This window comes from Rhinolophus sinicus, linkage group LG06, assembly GCF_036562045.2.
Source record: "Rhinolophus sinicus isolate RSC01 linkage group LG06, ASM3656204v1, whole genome shotgun sequence".
Classification (NCBI taxonomy): Eukaryota; Metazoa; Chordata; class Mammalia; order Chiroptera; family Rhinolophidae; genus Rhinolophus; species Rhinolophus sinicus.
In genome coordinates this window covers 157,906,905-157,925,187 of record NC_133756.1, presented here as the reverse complement: position 1 = coordinate 157,925,187, position 18,283 = coordinate 157,906,905, and the positions used below count along the sequence as shown (strand labels likewise).

At 56.3% G+C, this 18,283-nt stretch overlaps 1 protein-coding gene across 1 annotated transcript; it reads left to right on the top strand.

The window, feature by feature from the left end:
- The first annotated feature begins 2,732 nt into the window (after positions 1-2,732).
- On the top strand, positions 2,733-17,756 carry FADS3 (fatty acid desaturase 3). Its single transcript, XM_019719049.2, has 12 exons — positions 2,733-3,151; positions 11,857-11,967; positions 12,465-12,662; positions 13,134-13,235; positions 13,347-13,469; positions 13,778-13,838; positions 14,480-14,556; positions 14,969-15,066; positions 15,448-15,544; positions 15,683-15,762; positions 15,959-16,084; positions 17,418-17,756. Exons 1-12 carry the CDS (start codon positions 2,927-2,929, stop codon positions 17,467-17,469), a joined length of 1,350 nt encoding a protein of 449 aa, XP_019574608.1. The 5' UTR covers positions 2,733-2,926; the 3' UTR covers positions 17,470-17,756.
- The last annotated feature ends 527 nt before the right edge of the window (positions 17,757-18,283 follow it).

Sequence of the window (18,283 nt, the reverse complement as noted above, 5' to 3'; positions counted from 1 at the left end):
TCATAAGCTAGTTCTATTCTTAATTTTTGAGGAACCTCCACACTATTTTCTATAGTGGCTGTACTAATTTACATTCCCACCAACAGTGTAGCTAGGTTTCCCTTTTCTCCACATCCTTGCCAGCACTTATCTTGCCTTTTTGATAATAGACATTCTAAGAGGTATGAGGTGGTATCTCATTGTGGTTTTGATTTACATTTCCCTGCTAATTGCTGATGTTGAGCACCTTTTCAAGTACCTGTTGGCCATTTGTATGTCTTCTTTGGGAAAATGTCTATTCAGTTCCTTTGCCCATTTTAAAATCAGATTTTCCTTTTTTTCTATTGAGTTGTATGGGTTCTTTAGATATATTTGGATATTAACCTCTTATCAGATATATTACTTGCAAATATTTTCTCCCATTCCATAGGTTAACTTTTCATTCTGTACATTGTTTCTTTTGCTGTGCAGAAGCCTTTTAGTTTGATGTAGTCCCACTCATTAATTTTTGCTTTGGTTGCTTGTGCTTTCGGTGTCATAGCCAAAACATTGTTGCCAAGACCAATGTCAAGGAGCTTTTCCCCCATGTTTTCTTTAAGGAGTTTTATGGTTTCAGGTCTTATGTTTAGGACTTTAATCCATTTTTTTTTTTTTTTTTTTGGCATAAGTGTATATATTTTGCCAGGGCAAAGTTATACTTGTGGATGAACTCATGCAACAAACACTGTGCAGTTGCATCATTTAGAGGCATTTGCAGTGGACAGGGGTGTGCCCAACTCCTCCTGTTGCTTGCTGACCCACATCCACCAGAAGGAGAGGGCAGCCAGCATGGACTCCACCACCCTGGAGTTTTAGGTTTTGTTTATTTTTTTAATTGTTTTTTCACCCATCTCCCACTCCTCCCCCTACAGCAACTTTCAGCAACCATTGGCCTGTAGCGCTATATTTTGATGCAGGAGGTTTATTTCCTCCAAAAGGCTACCTCCTCCATCCTCGTGCCCAGGTGTGAACATGGTGGGGACAGGGGGTCTGCAGTGGCCTCCAGCCTCAAATGCCAGCCACACTCCTCTAACCACCCCCCTCCAAACACACACACACACACACACACACACACACACACACACACCCTGGGGAGCGGGTATGAGGATGCCTCAGTGGAGAGGACTCAGGCAGCCCCACTTGTGGTGACCTCACAGCCTATCCGGTTGTCCTGGCAACCAAAGCAGGTGCTCCTGGTACCAAGGAGAAACCAGAGGCCACCTCAGCCCTTCTTCTGCACCCAGGTCTGCCTACCCCACAAATATTAGCTACAGTGATTTCCTACAAATTGTTAGACCGAGATAAAAATGTGAACATATCAGAGAAATATGCCGTTGACTCTTAAACCACACTGGGATTAGGAGCGGGGATGCCCTCGCTGTTGAAAATCCACATAGGACTTTTGACTAACCCAAAACTTTGGTTGTCCCCTGGTATCCTCAGGGGATTGGTTCCAGGGCCCATGTAGATACCACAATCCTTGGAATCTGGAGTCCCTTATATGAAATGGTATAGAACAAAGCATACGGTCAACCTCTGCACCCTGGATTCCCAAGCTGAGATGGAAAATACTGTCTTCCATCTGCAGTCCAGTGAATCCACAGATAGGAAACCCAGAAATACCGAGGACCTACTATGTATTTATCGAGGAAAAAAAATCCACATACAAGTGGACCCATGCAGTTCAAACCCGTGTTGTTCAAGGATCAACAGTTCTTAGAGTTCTCAAAAGGTATTCCTGAGTCAGAACGCCAGCATCAGCTGGGAACTTTTTAGACATGCAATTCTCTGCCCTCAAACCGACCTGCTGGGTGGGCCCAGCAGTCCCTATCTTAAATCCTGGGGTTTAAGATTTTCACTCCATTTTCACACAGGGCCCTGAAGCATATAACTTTAGCCTGATTTCATCCGTGTTGGATGTGAACTCTTAACTTTTAGGAACAGAGCTCTTTAGCTCAAAGAAATACAAAGTAATTTAGGAAGCAACCTACACTCAAAAGAATTTGAGATTAAGTAAAAATTGGGGTGGGGGGGACCGTAAGAAGCAAGTCACCTAGCTCAGTCCCCTTCCCCCTCCCCCCCGTGAATGGCAGCACCCCACTACAGACTCCGGTGCCCCTACATCCCTTTCGCCCCAGTGGCCACCCTTCGATAGATATCCCCAGCCTTACAAGCGACAGCGGAAGGACCACCAGCCCTCACAGACGCCCAGCTTGGATGGGGAACTGGACCAGTCTCTTAGCCATGACGGCGGCCTGGCTACGCAGACGTTGGGGGCCCATTGTTTGAAAGCTGTTTACGGTCACCCGGAGGTAGCCTCCCCAGCTCTGTGTGCTCAGGATTTAACGTCCCAGGACGCGTGGCAGGAAGCTTATTCGCAAATGGTTATTCCAGGCCCGCCGGGAGCAGACATGGGCCCACAGAGGGCGCAGCGGACACCGGCCGGGGGTGTTTGTCCCCGTCCCGCCCCCGCCCCCGCCCCCACCGCCGCCCCGCAGAGCCGGTAGATCGCTAGCGGACAGAGCCCTGGGCACGGCCGGGCGTGGTGGCCGCGGACCTCGGGGGCGGGGCGGGCCCGTCTCGACACAGCCCTCCCCCGCGGCCGTAGCGCCGCGCAGCCAATGGGAGTCGGGGCGCTGCACAGGGATTGGAGCGCGGGGCGGGTGGCCGGGCCCGGGACGGGGGCGGGTAGCGGGCGAGCTGCCGGCGCGGTTATAAGGGAGGAAAGTTCTGCGCCGAGAGTAGAGCCTGGCGGCGCAAGCTCGTACGGCGGCCGCAGCGGTGGGGCTGAGCAGCAGAGGAGCGGGTGGCAGCGGAGGGAGCCCCCGAGAAGGCCACCTCGTTCCCTTCGGTGTCTCGCGGGGACCTCAGAGAGGTCTCGGGTGCCCGAGGACTTTTGCACGCAGCCATGGGCGGTGTCGGGGAGCTCGGCGGGGGACCGGGGCCGCGCGAGGGGCCCGCGCAGCTTGGGGCGCCGCTGCCCACTTTCTGCTGGGAGCAGATCCGCCCGCACAACCTGCCGGGCGACAAGTGGCTGGTCATCGAGCGCCGCGTCTACGACATCAGCCGCTGGGCACAGCGGCACCCGGGGGGCAGCCGCCTCATCGGCCACCACGGCGCTGAGGACGCCACGGTAAGGAAGCCCACCGCCGGCGGGTGGAGCCTGGCGTTCGCTGGGGCCTAATCGTGATCAGTGCCTAGCTTCGCCTGCGGAACCTTAGCATCCTTCCTACTCTCGCTGACCTTTGACCTCCCGGCCTGGGCTCCTGAGTTGGGATGGACTAGCCAGGGCCTGATGTGGGGTAAGGAGGCCACGGCCCTGCATGGAGGACTGCACATTGGGCAGTGGACCAGGGCTGGGCTGGAGTGGTTCTGTGCTGGACGAAGGGGCTCTCAGAGGTGGGTGTGTCATGGCAGAAAGAGCCAGCCCTAGAAGAGGGCTCTCCTTGTTGTTCTGAGGTTCCTCCTCTTAGTTCTGGGTCCCCCAGACTAGGTCCCTCATGCTGGGTGCTTGCTGCCAGGGGTAGGGCGGGGTCCCCAGGGACTAGGTAAGGATGTGCCATCAGAGGCTGGGGCCTGGGCACAAAGGTTGGGCAGGGCGCAGAGGTATGTGGCTTGCCTAAGAGCTGCTGTATAGAGCAATGAGGGTCAGTGACTCACCTCTCCTGGGCTGGCAGCTGCATATGGGCGAACTTTGCCAGCCAGGCTGGGTGGGCCCCTTTGGGAAGCACAGTCACCCCAGGAACAGGCTGGCCCTTGGGGACCCAATTTCCCCTTCCCAGCCCATGTCTAGACGTGTCTTGGCCTAGGAGGGATGGATGTGGCCTGGTCCAGTGGGACAGTCTGGCTGGAGCCCAGTGGAGCAGACTATTGGGAGTCCAGCCCCTTTCCCGCAGTCCCCATTGGGAAGATATGAGTTGGGGCCACAATGCCCTGTCCTTGACCATCCAAAATTCTAGTTTGGCTGCACTGGTTACTGGGAGGTCTTAAAGATTTCAGGGGATGAATCCCTAACTAGCAGAACTTTAGGCAGCAAAAGAGATGTGTCCGGTCCCAGGAGGGTCAGTGTCCTTGTTGCCAGGCCACGTGCTCTGTGCCTTCTCCCATGGATTGGGCAATCTTTGCAAGACTCTTTTAGAGGAAAAAGGTCTTTCTTCCCTATTTCCACCCCAGGAAGCTGAGGGGTTAGGGTTAGAAGCCTCCTACAACTCTAGAAACTGATAGAAAGCCTTGTCCATTAGGTGCTGAGGGGCTGGGCGGTGGCCATGGAGTTGAAGCTGACCGTGGGCCAATGAGTGTGTAAACATGTACAGGCCTATATGTGTGTGAACGCTGCACACATCTGTGTGTGTGGTTGTATGTGTATGCACTTCTGCCAGGGTATGGGGAGTATGAGGTGCCACAGCCCCTCCCCCCTTGGCCTGGCTAAGCCCTGGCCACCCCTGGAGAATCCTATGGGTGTCTCCTCTGGCCTTTTCCAACCTCTGACCTGTAGGACAGGGTGGAGGCAGGCTTGAGGAAGACAAAGGAGAGCATTCATTAACTGCTTTTTCCTCCTTGGTGCCCAGACCTGTGTTGGGGACCCTTCCATGTGGGAACACCATCATAAAACTAGCTCTCATCCCGGAGACCTCCAGCTGATGGTTTTCTCATTGATACATCACCAGTAAGCTCTGGTTCTTGTTTGCAAAAGGCAGTCTGTTTGATCTCTAGGGCTAGGTCATGGCTTGGCCCTTGGCGGCTCTGAGTGACTTTGAATCAGGCATGTCATTCCTCTGAGCCTCAGTTTCTTTATCTGTAAGGTAGGGATTGCTGGGCCAGACAGTGAGCCAGCTGAGAGCGGGACTGGGCCTTCTCAACTCTGTGGCCTCAAGGCTGCCATGTCATCATTTCTGGTCAGTATATGTTGCTCGTGATAAGTGTGGTTGTGCCCTGCAACCTGTAAAATGTGTTGGGACAGCCATGGCATAGCCACCCCTTTGCTGAGTGACCTTCTCTGGTTCTACCTTTGTCTGTAATAGGAAGGAATTGCATTAGGCCATCTCAGCTTCCTCAAGGCCCCAAACACTGAACTGGAGTTGCCAGAAATACCTGGTCTGTTCAGGCCAAAGGGATTATGAGATGGCTGGGGGTGGGGGGCCCCAGTCTGTCCGTGATGGGCCCATAGCGCAGACCAGGGATTGGACCATCCCAGTGCCCTGTGTGGTCGAGCCCAGATCCCAGGCATCCCATCCTAGGCCCCAGAGCACAGGTTGGGGTGGGGCATCCATCTTGGCAGGGCTATGTTCCTGCAGCCACCTCCACCAGCCCTGGCTGCCCATCAGCTGTTCTCATGTCCAGGCAACAGAAGCCTTCCTGCCAGGAAATTCCCAGAGTTCCTGTGCCATTAAGTCAGCCTGTGGCCATCCTGGGATACAAAGCCGGTACCCTGGGGAGAATGCTCTGGGCCCTGGGCCAGGTTTGTCTAAGAGTCATAGGCAGCCTGAGGCGAGTGGAGCCACCCAGGGAGGGGCGAGGCCCGGCCACTGCTGGTCAGAAGTATATCAGGGCCAGGCGCTGAGCACCCACTATGTGCCAGGCTCTGAAGTCAGATTTACAAATACTTTTAATCCTCAAGATGCCCCTATGAGGCAGGTACTAATGTTATTATTCCTATTTTGCAGGTGAGAAAACAGGCTCAGAGAGGCAAAGTGACTTTAAATTAAAAGATAGGTCTGGGATTTGAACCCACAGCCCATGCTCTGGACCACATGCTGTACTGCAACTTAACTGTTTATTCCACCCATTCATTCTTTTATTATTGAATCATTAAACCCATCAGCAGATATTCAGTGGCAGAGGGACCAGCTAGAGCAAAGGCTCGGAGGTAGGACCCTGCTCTGTGCATTCAAGGAACAGCAAGGCTGGCTGCGTGGCTGGAGTAGAGCAATGGAGAGAAGGGCAGGTAGTGAGATCCAGAGGGAGCAGGGGCTGTTCCTGCTGGGCTTCTGTGTCCTTGGAAACAGGACTTTGGTTTTATTCCAAGCGGGGCTGGCAGGGCAGAGCAGAGAGACCAGGGGGATCTGATACAGATTTAAAAGGATCCCTAAGGGGAAGGGGGAAGGTAGAGCCTCCCAGGAGAAGGGCAGGGGGCTAAGGGAAAAGATGATGGGGACCTGGCCTCCCCCAGGGAAGGCCACTCAAAAGAGGTGGCATTCACCTGGGCCCTGAAGGGCAGGTGTGGCCAGGGCAGAGGGCAAGAGATGCTGTGGTCACAGGTGCAACAGTGGGAGCCATTGGGATTTAGCTCAGTGTGGCCTTTAGGCAACAACCTATGAGCCAGGTACTAGTGTGAGCCCATTTTGCAGATAAACAGACTGAGGCTGAATATGGATGATATAAAGGGACCTTCTTGGGGCCCTTGAATGGCAGGGCCTTAGGCTTGGAGGGTGGAGTTTGTGTCTGGGTGGGAATTGGGGAGGCTCTGGAGTGAGGGCGGGGCTGCAGAGAGGGCTGGCTATGAATGCAGAGACTGTCTCCAGAACCCACACTCTGTTTCCAACCACCATGCTGGCCTCTGGTGCCCTTAAAGCCCTGTTGCCTAATGTCCACTCTGCGTGATGTTTGACCTCTCTGGTCTCTGTAGGCATTTTCTGCAATGTTCCCTGAGTCCTTTCCAGGGGAGCTGCAGTGGCCTGCTCCCTCCCTGGAGGAGGATTGTCTGTCACTGGGCAGGAACACAGTGTGCAGAGGTAGCGGTGCTCGTGGCCTAAGCACTCTGGCAGCCCTCCCTTTTCTTCCCAAGGGTCCCAAGCTGCCATGGGTTCCTCATGAAACAACTGGGAAGAGTCAGAGCCTAGTGGTGGAGAGAAGAGTACCAGAGGCCCTGGCCTCTTGGGGGCCACTGCTGGATCCCTGACACTTGTGAGGCCAAAGGTGTTGGGTGGAGGAGGCCCTGACATGTGTGCCGGCCTGTTACCAGGGACACCAGCGATGCTGGGGGGCCAGAGGCGGCCGGCTTCCTGGGGGCATCTGTCCTTGAGTTGGGCTCTGCTGCATGGGCAAGAGTTGCATGTACCATGTTTAGAGCTGTGTGCCCTTTGGCTTCTTTGTGCCTCAGTTTCCCCATCTGTAAAATGGGGATAGTGCTAGTGCTTCCATGTTGGCCTCCTGTGAGGAGTGCCAGGGAGAGGAGAAGAAGGGCACCTGAGTTCTGGACATGTCTTGCCACCTGGGAGAGAGAGGGATGGAGGGAGGAATTCCTGGGGTGTCCTTGGAGGCATACCCCCCTCACTCCTCATCTCCACAACTCACTGTCACCTCCTCAGCAAAGGCTTAAGGAGCAAACCTAGACCACCCTAGCAACCCTGCTCTGCCCCCTTTCTGATCTGGAACATTCCCTAATCTTTGGAGAGTGGCCAGAAATGCTCCCCTGCCCCCACTGTGTCTCTGGGGGTGGAAGGAGGCCATCAGCCGTCCTCCAGGACTTGACCCGCACTCCCCTCTCCACAGCATGTCACTGCATGTCACGCCTGCATGTCCCACCTTTCACAGGCACTAAATCTGAGTGGACTCAGGAGGAGGCATGTCAGGCCAGGGGGCTGAGATCAGAGTTCGGCTGTGGCGGACTGGCGGGACGCCAGGCCCCTGCTAAGTGTTCCACCTGCACTGAGTAGGTCTTCCCCCACAGGCCCACAATCTGGACATTGGTGGTTCCTGATTTACTGCTGAAAAAAATACAGAATGGAGAGGGAGTGTGATCTTTGTGGCTTCATGGCCCAGCTCCTAAGTGGTGGCTCAGATTCCATCCCCGGCAGGCTGGCTCCAGTGCACCCCCACTCCTGCCCCTTAACCAGCGGCTGCACCGAGCTCAGGCCTGGAGGGACAGGGCAGAAGCCACTCCAAGGTTTCCACGACGAGGCAGGACTGGATGGTAGCTGTATCCTGGGAGGGCCTGGACATCACAGAAGATGGACCTGGGTTCCAGTCCCAGCTCTGCCCCTGTGTCCTGGGCAGGTGTCCCCACTACTCTGAGCCCCTGTCCCCTTACCAGTAAAATGGTTCACACCCCTGCCTCATGGGCTGTGGAGGGTTGGTTCTTGTCCACTTACACCTACTCCCCAGTCCCTGCTCTGAGGACACTGCTGTGAACAGAGCCTGTCGCTGCCACCAGCAGCTTACGTTTCGGGGCACAATTTTTATTCCAGCACTTTCACCCAACTCTGTTCCAAGACCCAATGGGACACCTTGAATACCACTTTTGACTTATTAGGAGGGGGAGGGTCACGGGGTTTGCACACACGCCCGGAGGGTGCTTCCAAGTGCACCAGGGTGGGTGAAGGTGAGTGAGCCCCAAGAAACACCAGCTGTTCCCCACAGCCCAGTCTCCCAGCAGCTTGGTCCTTGGCTGCTTGGGATAGTGACCAGCCTCATGGTGAGGACCACCCCTCAGACCCCTAGGAGGTCACTGCCTCCCCTCTGGCCCAGGAGTGGCCACCCCGGGGCTACTGCCAAGTGGCCACAAGCACAGTTGTACAGTCAGACCAGGTTCTGATCCAACCTCCATCAAATGGAGCTATAAGTGGCTTAACCTCTCTGATCCTTCTGCCCAACCCCTGGGTCCTTAAGCAGCGGTCACATGGCCCCAGCCAGTGTTCCAGAAAAGGCTATCTGCGGGTACATCAGGGTTTGGTCTGAGGCCACGAACCCACCTTGCTGATGCTGAGAATACAGGAAGCACAGGCTCAGTGGTGCCCGCCCAGCCCCAGGAGACCCACTGCTCTCCCAGGACCTGCCACAGCCCTGCCTGGCCCCTCCCACCAGCTGCAGCCCTGGCCAGGGGCCCTGAGAGAGTGACACCTCCCCTTGTCACTCCAAGGGATAGACCTGGTTGGAGGTCCCCCAGTGGGCCTGGCTTTGTCCTCTCCCTCAGTGCATCCCCAGGCCTGGCCAAATTAGGACCAAGGGAAAGGAGTCTTGGAGGCCGACCTGCTCCCGCAGCTCCTTAGCTCAAGAGCATGGCCCTTGAGCACCTGGGGGACAGCTGGGCACTGTGGTGGCCCAGAACAGACAGAGGATGGGAGAGAGGAAAGGGTGGGAAGCAGGAAATCTTGGGGTCGTAGACACAGCACGTGCATTCTGCTCTGTGAATTTATGTACGGGCCATGCACGCGAGGCTGCGTCTGCCTGAATGTTCACGTAGGCTCTATGTTTGTTTCTGAGAGTGGGTGCTGAGGTAGGTGGTGGGTATGTCTGCATGCGTGGAGGCACCCACATCAGACATTGACTGCATTTCTGTGACATATGTGCACCTCTGGGCATGTCCTTGTGAGTGTGCACCTGTGCTTCTGTGCATGTGTGGGCTCCGTGTGCTGTCAAGGGAGTTTCAGAAGAAACGAATGGGAATCAGAGTCAGTGCTCATTTGGCCTGAAAAATGAAGGAAATTCTGACACAGGCTACAACATAGATGAACCTTGAGTACCTCATGCTAAGTGACCAGTCAAAAAAGGACAAATATTGTGTGATTCCTCTTCTATGAGGTCCCTAGAGTAGTCACATTTATAGAAACAGAAAGCAGATCTGTGGGTGTCAGGAGCTTGGGGAAGGGGATGAGGAGTTAGTGTTTAATAGGGACAGAGTTTAGTTGGGAAGATGAAAAAGCCTGGAGATGGATGGTGCTGATGGTTGCCCAACAATGAGAATACAGGGCCAGCCCGGTGGCTCAGGTGGTCAGTGCGTTGTGCTCCTAACACTGAAGTCGCCGGTTTGATTCCCACATGGGACAGTGAGCTGCGCCCTCTACAGTTAAGATTGTGAACAACAGCTCTCCCTGGAGCTGTGCTGCTGTGGGCTAACGTGCGACGCCGTGAGTGGCCGGCAGCTGGCAAGAGTTGCCGTGAGTGGCCAAGCAATGACTCGCAACCGACTGCCTCAGCCGGGGGGAGCACAAGGCTCATAACACCAGCATGGGCCAGGGAGCTGCGTCCTACACAACTAGACTGAGAAACAACGGCTTGAACGAGGGGGAGGGGAGGCGGAAGCAGGGAGGGGAAACAAAACAAAACAATGTGAATACACTTAATGCCACTGAACTGTACACTTAACAAATTGTTAAAACGGTAAATTTTATGTCAGTTTTACTACAAATAAAAGACTAAGGAAAAAACAAGTTAGAAGCCCAGAGTCAAAATGGCCCTAGAACCTCGCCCCCTAGATTTGCCTCCCGGGTTTGCCGAGTTCAGGCAGGAGAACAGACTCATTCGAAGTCACAGTGGATGGGGTCAGCTGAGCCCCAAGAGCAGTCTTCTCCCCTAGCTCCCAACCCTCTCCCCAGCAGGGCAGAAGGCTAGGGCCCCAGCAGCTTCTGTAGGACCAGCATCCCTTCCAGCCCTTTCCCTCCCAGGTGTGTGGCCCCTCAGTCACGCTTCTTCCAGGAGAGGAGATCTGCACTTACACAGCTCTCTTCTCTGTTAGGAATTCCAGGGAGGGGTCCCAAGTCAGCCTTCCCAAGGGCCTAGTTTATTCCAGAATCCTCACCCTCCCAGCCTCACTGGTCGGTCCCCAGGCTGCCCTGGGCCAGTAAGAGAGCAGGTGACAGGAAAGGAAGGAGACTCCTAGGGTAGATCCTGCAGGTGTGGCCTCTAGGTGGAGGCTGGGGGCTGCCTAAGCTGCCTCCTTCCCCAGGACTGTGTGGGATGTCTGGCAGTAAGTCCAGGAGCCTAGCTATGGCTTCTGTTTTAACAACACTCACCAGAAGCTGGTAGGCTCATTACTGAGAGGACAATAGGAGGCCCCTGTTCGCAGTAAGCCTTCTTCAAAGGTGTTTCCTTTAGCAGCCGATAGTCACCGTCCCCTGGCCCATAGGGACACCACCATTCTAGTCACTGCTCCTTCCGTGCAGGCTGCTGGGTGTCTGGCTAGCTCCTTCAGATAGAGCCTCCGAAAGCCCAAGGATAAAAATCAGTTTGAGCCAGTAATGAACAGTAATGAGCCACTTACACCAAGACTAGACTGAGAAGACTAAGAGAGCCCAGGTGTGAAGTTCACGTTTAGTAACTAACACTTCAGCGCTGCCCCAGCCCCTTCCTGACTGGTGTCTTTCCCCAGCCCTCCATCTTTCTTCCTCTAACCCCCTCTCCTGTATTGCACACCACCCCTACCCCAGCTATTACAGAGAATGGTAGATTATTTCATTTACTTTAAAAAAAAAAAAAACGTACATTTTCCACTCCTGCTTTTAAAACCAGGTGAGTTTAACTATTAGAGTATCTTCCTCGCAACCCCCTAAGAACTCAGTATGGTCCTCGACTGATTTTTTTTCTCCCGGTGGCCCCGTGGTCTCCAATTACAAGTTTTCCCACCCACACTTTACCTATTGCTTGTATTTGTAAAAGCCGGTAAATGGGACATTTGTGACCCAAATCTCACTTTATATGCAGTAGAAAAGCATACGATTTCAAGAAAGCTTTCCAGAGATTTCTTTTTTTTTGGAAACGTTGAACCCTGTCATGGAAGACATCAGAGCCTTCCAGGGAGGCCTTTTTGCAAATCCAGATGTTTATATACCCAGCCAGGTTTGGAGAAGGGCCCCCTATACTGGGTGAAACAGCTGGGGGCTGGCTGGCAAAGGGTGCCTGGCAGGGCACTCAGAGCCTGGGGAGGACCAGGGCAGGCTCCTGGGCAAGGCTGGCCCACATGGTCCTATTTCTATGATTGAACAACCAACTGACCCTGCGTCCATCTGTCTATCTGCTCTGCCTTTCCATCAGCAGTCCTTCCACCTTGTCTCTACCTGCTGACCCTGGGTGCTGCTCCAGCTGTTTGTCTGTCTGCCCCCCTGACTGTCTGCTCTCCCTCAGGATGCCTTCCACGCCTTCCACCAGGACCTCAATTTTGTACGCAAGTTCCTGCAGCCACTGCTGATTGGAGAACTGGCCCCGGAGGAGCCCAGCCAGGATGGACTCCAGAATGTGAGCAGGGCCCTGGTGGAGGCTGAGCCATCCCTGAAGGGGACGGAGGGCATTGCCAGTAGCAGCTCCATCTGTACTACCCCAAGGGGCCCCAGGGCCAAGGCTCGTTTGCCATCCCTTCCTGAGCAGGCAGTTGTAGACAGAGCTATAGGGATGCCTGCGAGGATCCCAGGCCCCAGTTCTGGCTGGGCCAGCCCTTGTCCCCAGTGAGCCCTTCCCTGCTCTGGGCCCAGCATCCCCATCTACGATGAGCACTTTGATGAGCTGAGCTCTAAGGGTTTTGCCCGCTCCAGCTTTCTCTGCTTCTCACGTACCCCCCACCTTTTGCGGGAGAGCCTTCGCCACCAGGCAGCAAACTAGTTCCCACCCCAAGCCAGGTGTTCTTGTCCCTCTGTCCCCTTTGGCCACAGCCCTTGGGCCTGTCATGGGCTGTGGGGGGGCTTCTGCGGACAACTGGAGCCTTGTTTCCTTGGCTGACTGGCCACACACCATGGCAGGCCCAGCTGGTCGAGGACTTCCGAGCCCTGCGCCAGGCAGCTGAGGACATGAAGCTGTTCGAGGCCAAGCCCACCTTCTTCGCTCTTCTGCTGGGGCACATCCTGGCCATGGAGGTGCTCGCCTGGCTCATCATCTACCTCTTCGGCCCCGGCTGGGTGCCCAGCGCCCTCGCTGCCCTCATCCTGGCCATCTCCCAGGTGACCCTAGCCCTGCCTTGCAGCCCCCTAAACTGTCCAACAGACTCAGGGCCTGGCACATGCAGTCAGTCACTCTGCACATATAGTTGCTGAATGAATGAACAAACAAATGAACGAATGAACGACCCGCCAGAGGGCCCATCAAGCATGTGTCTGGGGGCCATGCTGCATTTTAAGTGAGCTGACAAGTTCCTTACTTAACCCTGAGTGAGCACAGGGCGGCGAGCCAGAGCGCTGCTGCCCCACAGTTCCGTGCAGCATGCTGGCCCCTAAACCTGAAACTCAAGTGTTCTGTCAAAAGAGGAAGCTTGAGCACAGGGTCTTAAAATGGAGCAGTAGCTGTGGTTGTGCCCTGTGAGCTGGGAGGGCTCACTGGGCCTCCAGAGCTGGGCCCCCAGGAAGCAGCACCCTCCCCCAGGGCCATGGCCAGAGTCCAGATGCCAGGGCTCCTGAGCCTGCCTTTCTCTCCAGGCTCAGAGCTGGTGTCTGCAGCATGACCTGGGCCACACCTCTGTCTTCAGGAAGTCCTGGTGGAACCACATGGCCCAGCAGTTTGTGATGGGACAGCTAAAGGTGAGGGTGGGGTGGGCGGCGGGCAGCCAGGGGCTAACGTGCTGGGTCTGCCAGCACAGAGCGGTGGACACAGCCTGGCCCCACCCCTGAGAGCCTCCTCCTCCCGCACAGGGCTTCTCCGCCCACTGGTGGAACTTCCGCCATTTCCAGCACCATGCCAAGCCCAACATTTTCCACAAAGACCCAGATGTGACTCTGGCGCCCATCTTCCTCCTGGGGGAGTCATCCATTGAGGTACATGGAGAGAATGTGGGCACACTCAGGCTGGGCTTGCAGCTGAGGGGGGCCTGGTAGCTACTGAAGACCCCCAATAGGGCCCAGCCCCAGCCCCTAACCAAGCCCTCCACTCTAGTTCCAGGCTGAGCTCCTGCCCCAGAGGAGCCCCCTCCCCTCTTCCCAGCCTGCTGGTGACAATGGACCCAGTTGCTAGAATCTAGAGTTGCCTTGGTCCTTTGGCTCCAGCCAGTCCCCTGTCCCTGCCTGGGAGGAGGGGGGCCTGGAGAGCTACCCCGGCCCCCTCCAGCCTCCACCTGTCTCCACAGTATGGCAGGAAGAAACGCAGATACCTACCCTACAATCACCAGCATCTGTACTTCTTCTTGAGTGAGTGGCCCTTTGCCCCCCGCCCCCACTGGTAGGGACATGGCTGGGGTGGGGACCACACCTGAGCCTGCACCATCTGCCCCCATGCATGCTGACACTGGGCAGCTTCCATCACCTTCCGGGGAAGGGGCACTTGTTAACCATCCCTCAGCATGGCACCTTCAAGCCTCTCCCAGCCCCTGCTCTGCCACCCCAGCCTGCAGCCTGCGCTGTGCCCCATTGCCAGCCTTTGCCCCAGCCGGTCCCTCTGCCTAGTGTGCCTTTCGGCCAAAGGTAGTCACAGCCTTGCCTGGAGCTTTCAGGATTCCTTCCTGCCCTCACAGCAGGGCAATCCAGAGCCCCAGAGCTTTTGAGCAATTGTTGGGGTGGACAGGATTCAAGGGTGGGGACATGTAAGGCTGGCCCCACGCTGCAGAACACATGCAGGAGGCAGTGAAGTGAGGGCCAGCCTGGAGAGGCTTGGATGCTGAGGGAAGAATGTGGACCAGGCCTTGTGGGTGATGAGGTGTCATCCCAGCTGGCTGGGCCCCGCGCCAAGGCCCACTGGTATTCCCAGAATAACAGCCCCACTATCCAACTCCATCTGCCCAGCCTGCTCAGCGTCCCTCCCCTGTGCTGAGCCTCTCATGCCCTCCTTGCAGTCGGCCCACCGCTGCTCACCCTGGTGAACTTTGAGGTGGAAAATCTGGCGTACATGCTGGTGTGCATGCAGTGGATGGTGAGTGGATCCTGCTCAGGTCCCCTGGGCATGCAGCTGTGGTGGCAGTGGGGGTGTCGGGGCAGCCCCTGTCCACGAATACAAACGGGTGCATGCATGCATGCAGCAGTGGTACATGCGTGCAGGGAGGGAGCGAGTGTGCTCCCTGGGGGTGGGGATCCCCTGGGCCTACTCTGCCAGGCATTTGTCTCCCAGGCAGGGCTTCCCTCATCTCAGCCCCTCCATTGTACCTTCACCTCTGCTCAGCTGGCAGGGCAAGGACCATGTCCCTTTCCCTAGCTGAGAAAACCGAGGCCTAGAGAGGGGCAGTGACCTGTCCAGGGTTCCAAGGCACATCAAGCAGAGGGGTGAATGACCTTGGCTCCCCTTCCTGGCCCCTTTGAGACCTCTTGTTCTCCTCCACCCTCTGCAGGACTTGCTGTGGGCTGCCAGCTTCTACTCCCGCTTCTTCTTGTCCTATATCCCTTTCTATGGCCTTACTGGGGCACTGCTCCTCTTTGTGGCTGTCAGGTATGGCCAGGTTTGGAATGGCAGGGAGTGGGGAGGTCACACATGAGCAGCAGGGGACCCTGACCAAAGCCCTCCACCTTCAGAGCCTCTGTTTCCCCTCCTGCAGAATGGGGATAGCAGGACTGCCTCTCTGGGTTGTGGAAGAATCACATGACGCCAGAGTGGCAGGCTCCCGGGGGTGGCGGGTCTGGGGACATCGGCCCTGTGGATGTCTGCCCTCATGAGCAGGGCTGCTCTGGGCTCAGCCTGCTCCACTCAGTTGCTTTAAACACCAGTGGGGGAGGGGTCACCACAATCCCATGGTACACTGAGGAAGCTGAGGCCCAGGTCTGGTCTAAGTGGTGAGCTGGACATGGGGCAGTGTCTGAGCCTCCCCCACAGGGTCCTAGAGAGCCACTGGTTCGTGTGGATCACACAGATGAACCATATCCCCAAGGAGATCGGCCATGAGAAGCACCGGGATTGGGCCAGCTCTCAGGTGAGCAGCAAGGGGTGGGTCAGTCGGGGTATCTCTTGGGGGGGTGGGGGGTCCCAGCTAAGAGGGGCCCTGATGGGGCTGCCAGGTTCAGGGGTCTGTGCCGTTCTCCCTCACCTGTGCCCTGCCCACTCCTGGCAGCTGGCAGCCACCTGCAATGTGGAGACTTCACTCTTCATCGATTGGTTCAGCGGGCACCTCAACTTCCAGATTGAGCACCAGTGAGTGCAAGCCCTGGAGCTCCCAGTGGGTGGCAGTGGGTCTTTCCCTGGGGAGATTAAGACGTGAGCCCTGAACTCCCTGGGGGCCTGGGAGAGGTGGTAAGCGGGGCCTGGGTGGTGATGGGTGGTGATGGGTGGTGCTCCCTCCGTCACCTTCCCACCTCAGGTGCCATCACATGCTCTCCCCTCCCCCCAGCCTCTTCCCCACCATGCCCAGGCACAGCTACCATCGGGTGGCACCGCTGGTCAAGGCACTGTGTGCCAAGCACGGCCTCAGCTATGAGGTGAAGCCCTTCCTCACTGCCCTCGTGGACATCATTGGGTAAGGGCCCTCTGCTTATGGTGGCTCCCCTGGCTCCCCTGCCCACCCTCGCCCCCGACAGTCCCTTGTCTCAGCCCACATGGATCCCTGTTTAACATATGGCTTTCGAGGCCTTTCCCATCAGCCTTTCTGTCCTCAGCCCTCCCTCCCTTCCGTTCGCTCACACACCACCTGCCATGGGCCCAGGCCCTGTCCTGGGTGTGAACACAGCAGTGAGGAAAACAGGCCAAAAGCCATGTCTTCCTGGCACTGATCTCTTAGCAGAGGAAACAGAAAATAAACAGTTAAAATAACAAAATTATAAAAAATGTGAGAAAGGGAGAAGTGCTTTGGCGAAAAACAAAACAAAGCCACAAAACCTAAGGGTTGGGGCAAGAGAGGGGCTGGGGAGTGCCAGGCAGGGGTTGCAGTTTTTAATAGGGTGGCAGGGTGGGTGGTACTGAGGAGGTGACAAGTGAGCAGAGACAAGGAGGAGAGGAGAGGTCTGGCCATGGAAACGTCTGGGGAGAAGAATATTCTGGGCAAGGGAACAGCAGTGCAAAGGCCCTGAGGCAGGTGCTGGTGGCAGGAGAGCTGCTGAGCAGAGGAGGCAGACACAGAACTTAGATTCTGGAAAGATGCTCTGACAGTGGGAATGTGTTAACGGGGTGAGAGTCAAAGCAGAAGGAGCAGAGCAGAGGTTCCTGCGGCTGTTCTGGCGAAGGGTGATGGGCTCAGCCCAGTGGTAGCCTTGGCAGTGGGGGCAGAGGTCAGACGCCCCAGCCAGAGCTTGTCCACCTCTGTGCCTTGGGACTCACTGTTCCCTTGACTCGGATGCCCTTCTTTCTTCTATACCGGTGTTTGGACTCCTGCGTCTCCTTCATGACCCTTCCCAGCCCGACTCTCTGAGCCCCTGCTACTCGGCCTGGCCCCGTTAGAACACCTGGCACAAGGTTTCCTAGCAAGTTGTTGATATTTCTGGCTCTTCTGCATGACATTGGGCTCCTGGTGGACAGGTGCCAGGTCTTACAAATCTCTGGGTCACAAGGCCCAGCAGGAGGAGGCAACAGACAGAGCTGGAGGAAAGCAAGACAGGCCTACTCTGGCTCGTGCCTGCCCTTGGCCTTGGCTCTGCCCCTCCCCTTTCCCCCACCCCAGGTGTAGAGTCCACACTAGTTCATGCGAGGGTAGCCTCGTGTCCCACTCCACCCCTCCAGCCCCGCTCAGCTGCCTGCCCCAGCGGAAGAGAACTCAAGGCAATGGGGATGCCTCCACTCACATTCATCCTTTTAGGGGGAGGGGGTTGGTATCTTGCAAGTGAGTCCCAACACCCACCCCCATCCCTGCCTCCTAGGTCCCTGAAGAAGTCTGGCGACGTCTGGCTGGACGCCTACCTCCACCAGTAAAGGCAGCACCCAGGGCCCCAGCAGCCACCAAGCTGGCCCAGGCAGGCTCAACAAGCCCTCACGCCGACCCGGGCCTGGGGGCCCTGCCTGCCCTTCTGGTCCTGCCCTCTTCCCCTCAGCCCCCTTGCCTGTACTCAGCAGCCCTATGACTGCAGCTTTTAGCCCAACATGACAAGGGCTAGGAGGATGGTACATAAAGCAACATAGTGATCATGGCATGTTTTCCTGGGGCAAAAATTTAGGGAAAACTGTTATTTTTATATAAAAATAAACCTAGAGATATTATAGAGGATTGAATTTTCATGAATTTTGGGGCTGGAATCCGCTAAGATCCCCAAAAGGAGTTCAGGCCCTTGGGCCGTCAGGATGTGAGAGGTGGGGGTGGATGGTGGTTGTCAGAGTTCCCCACCACGCTGGGTCGGGGAGCTGGCAGCTGCCTTGGGTTTTGCCTGAGGGCCTGGTCCCTTCCTATTCTTCATGCACTCACCAGCGACTTTGGGCACACCATGCTGGGCTCACCTCATTACTCCTGCACACAGTGGGACAGGGGCTGGTCCAGCAGACGGGTCCCAGGGCTGAGGGCCATGTCTGCAGGTGCCCCTGGAACACAGGACAGGGAAGCCATATGTCCTGGACCTGCACTGGCCTCCTCCTGCCGCCTCTGTGATGACGAAGCTCCGAGGACCATGGTCAATGGACCCCCTGCCAACCTCAGGACCACACTTGACATCACACGGCTCGGGGTGCAGCATGACTGTGCCCAGTGGCCCACAGGAAGTGACACCGATCTCCCCCGTGGCTGCCTGGGGCCAGG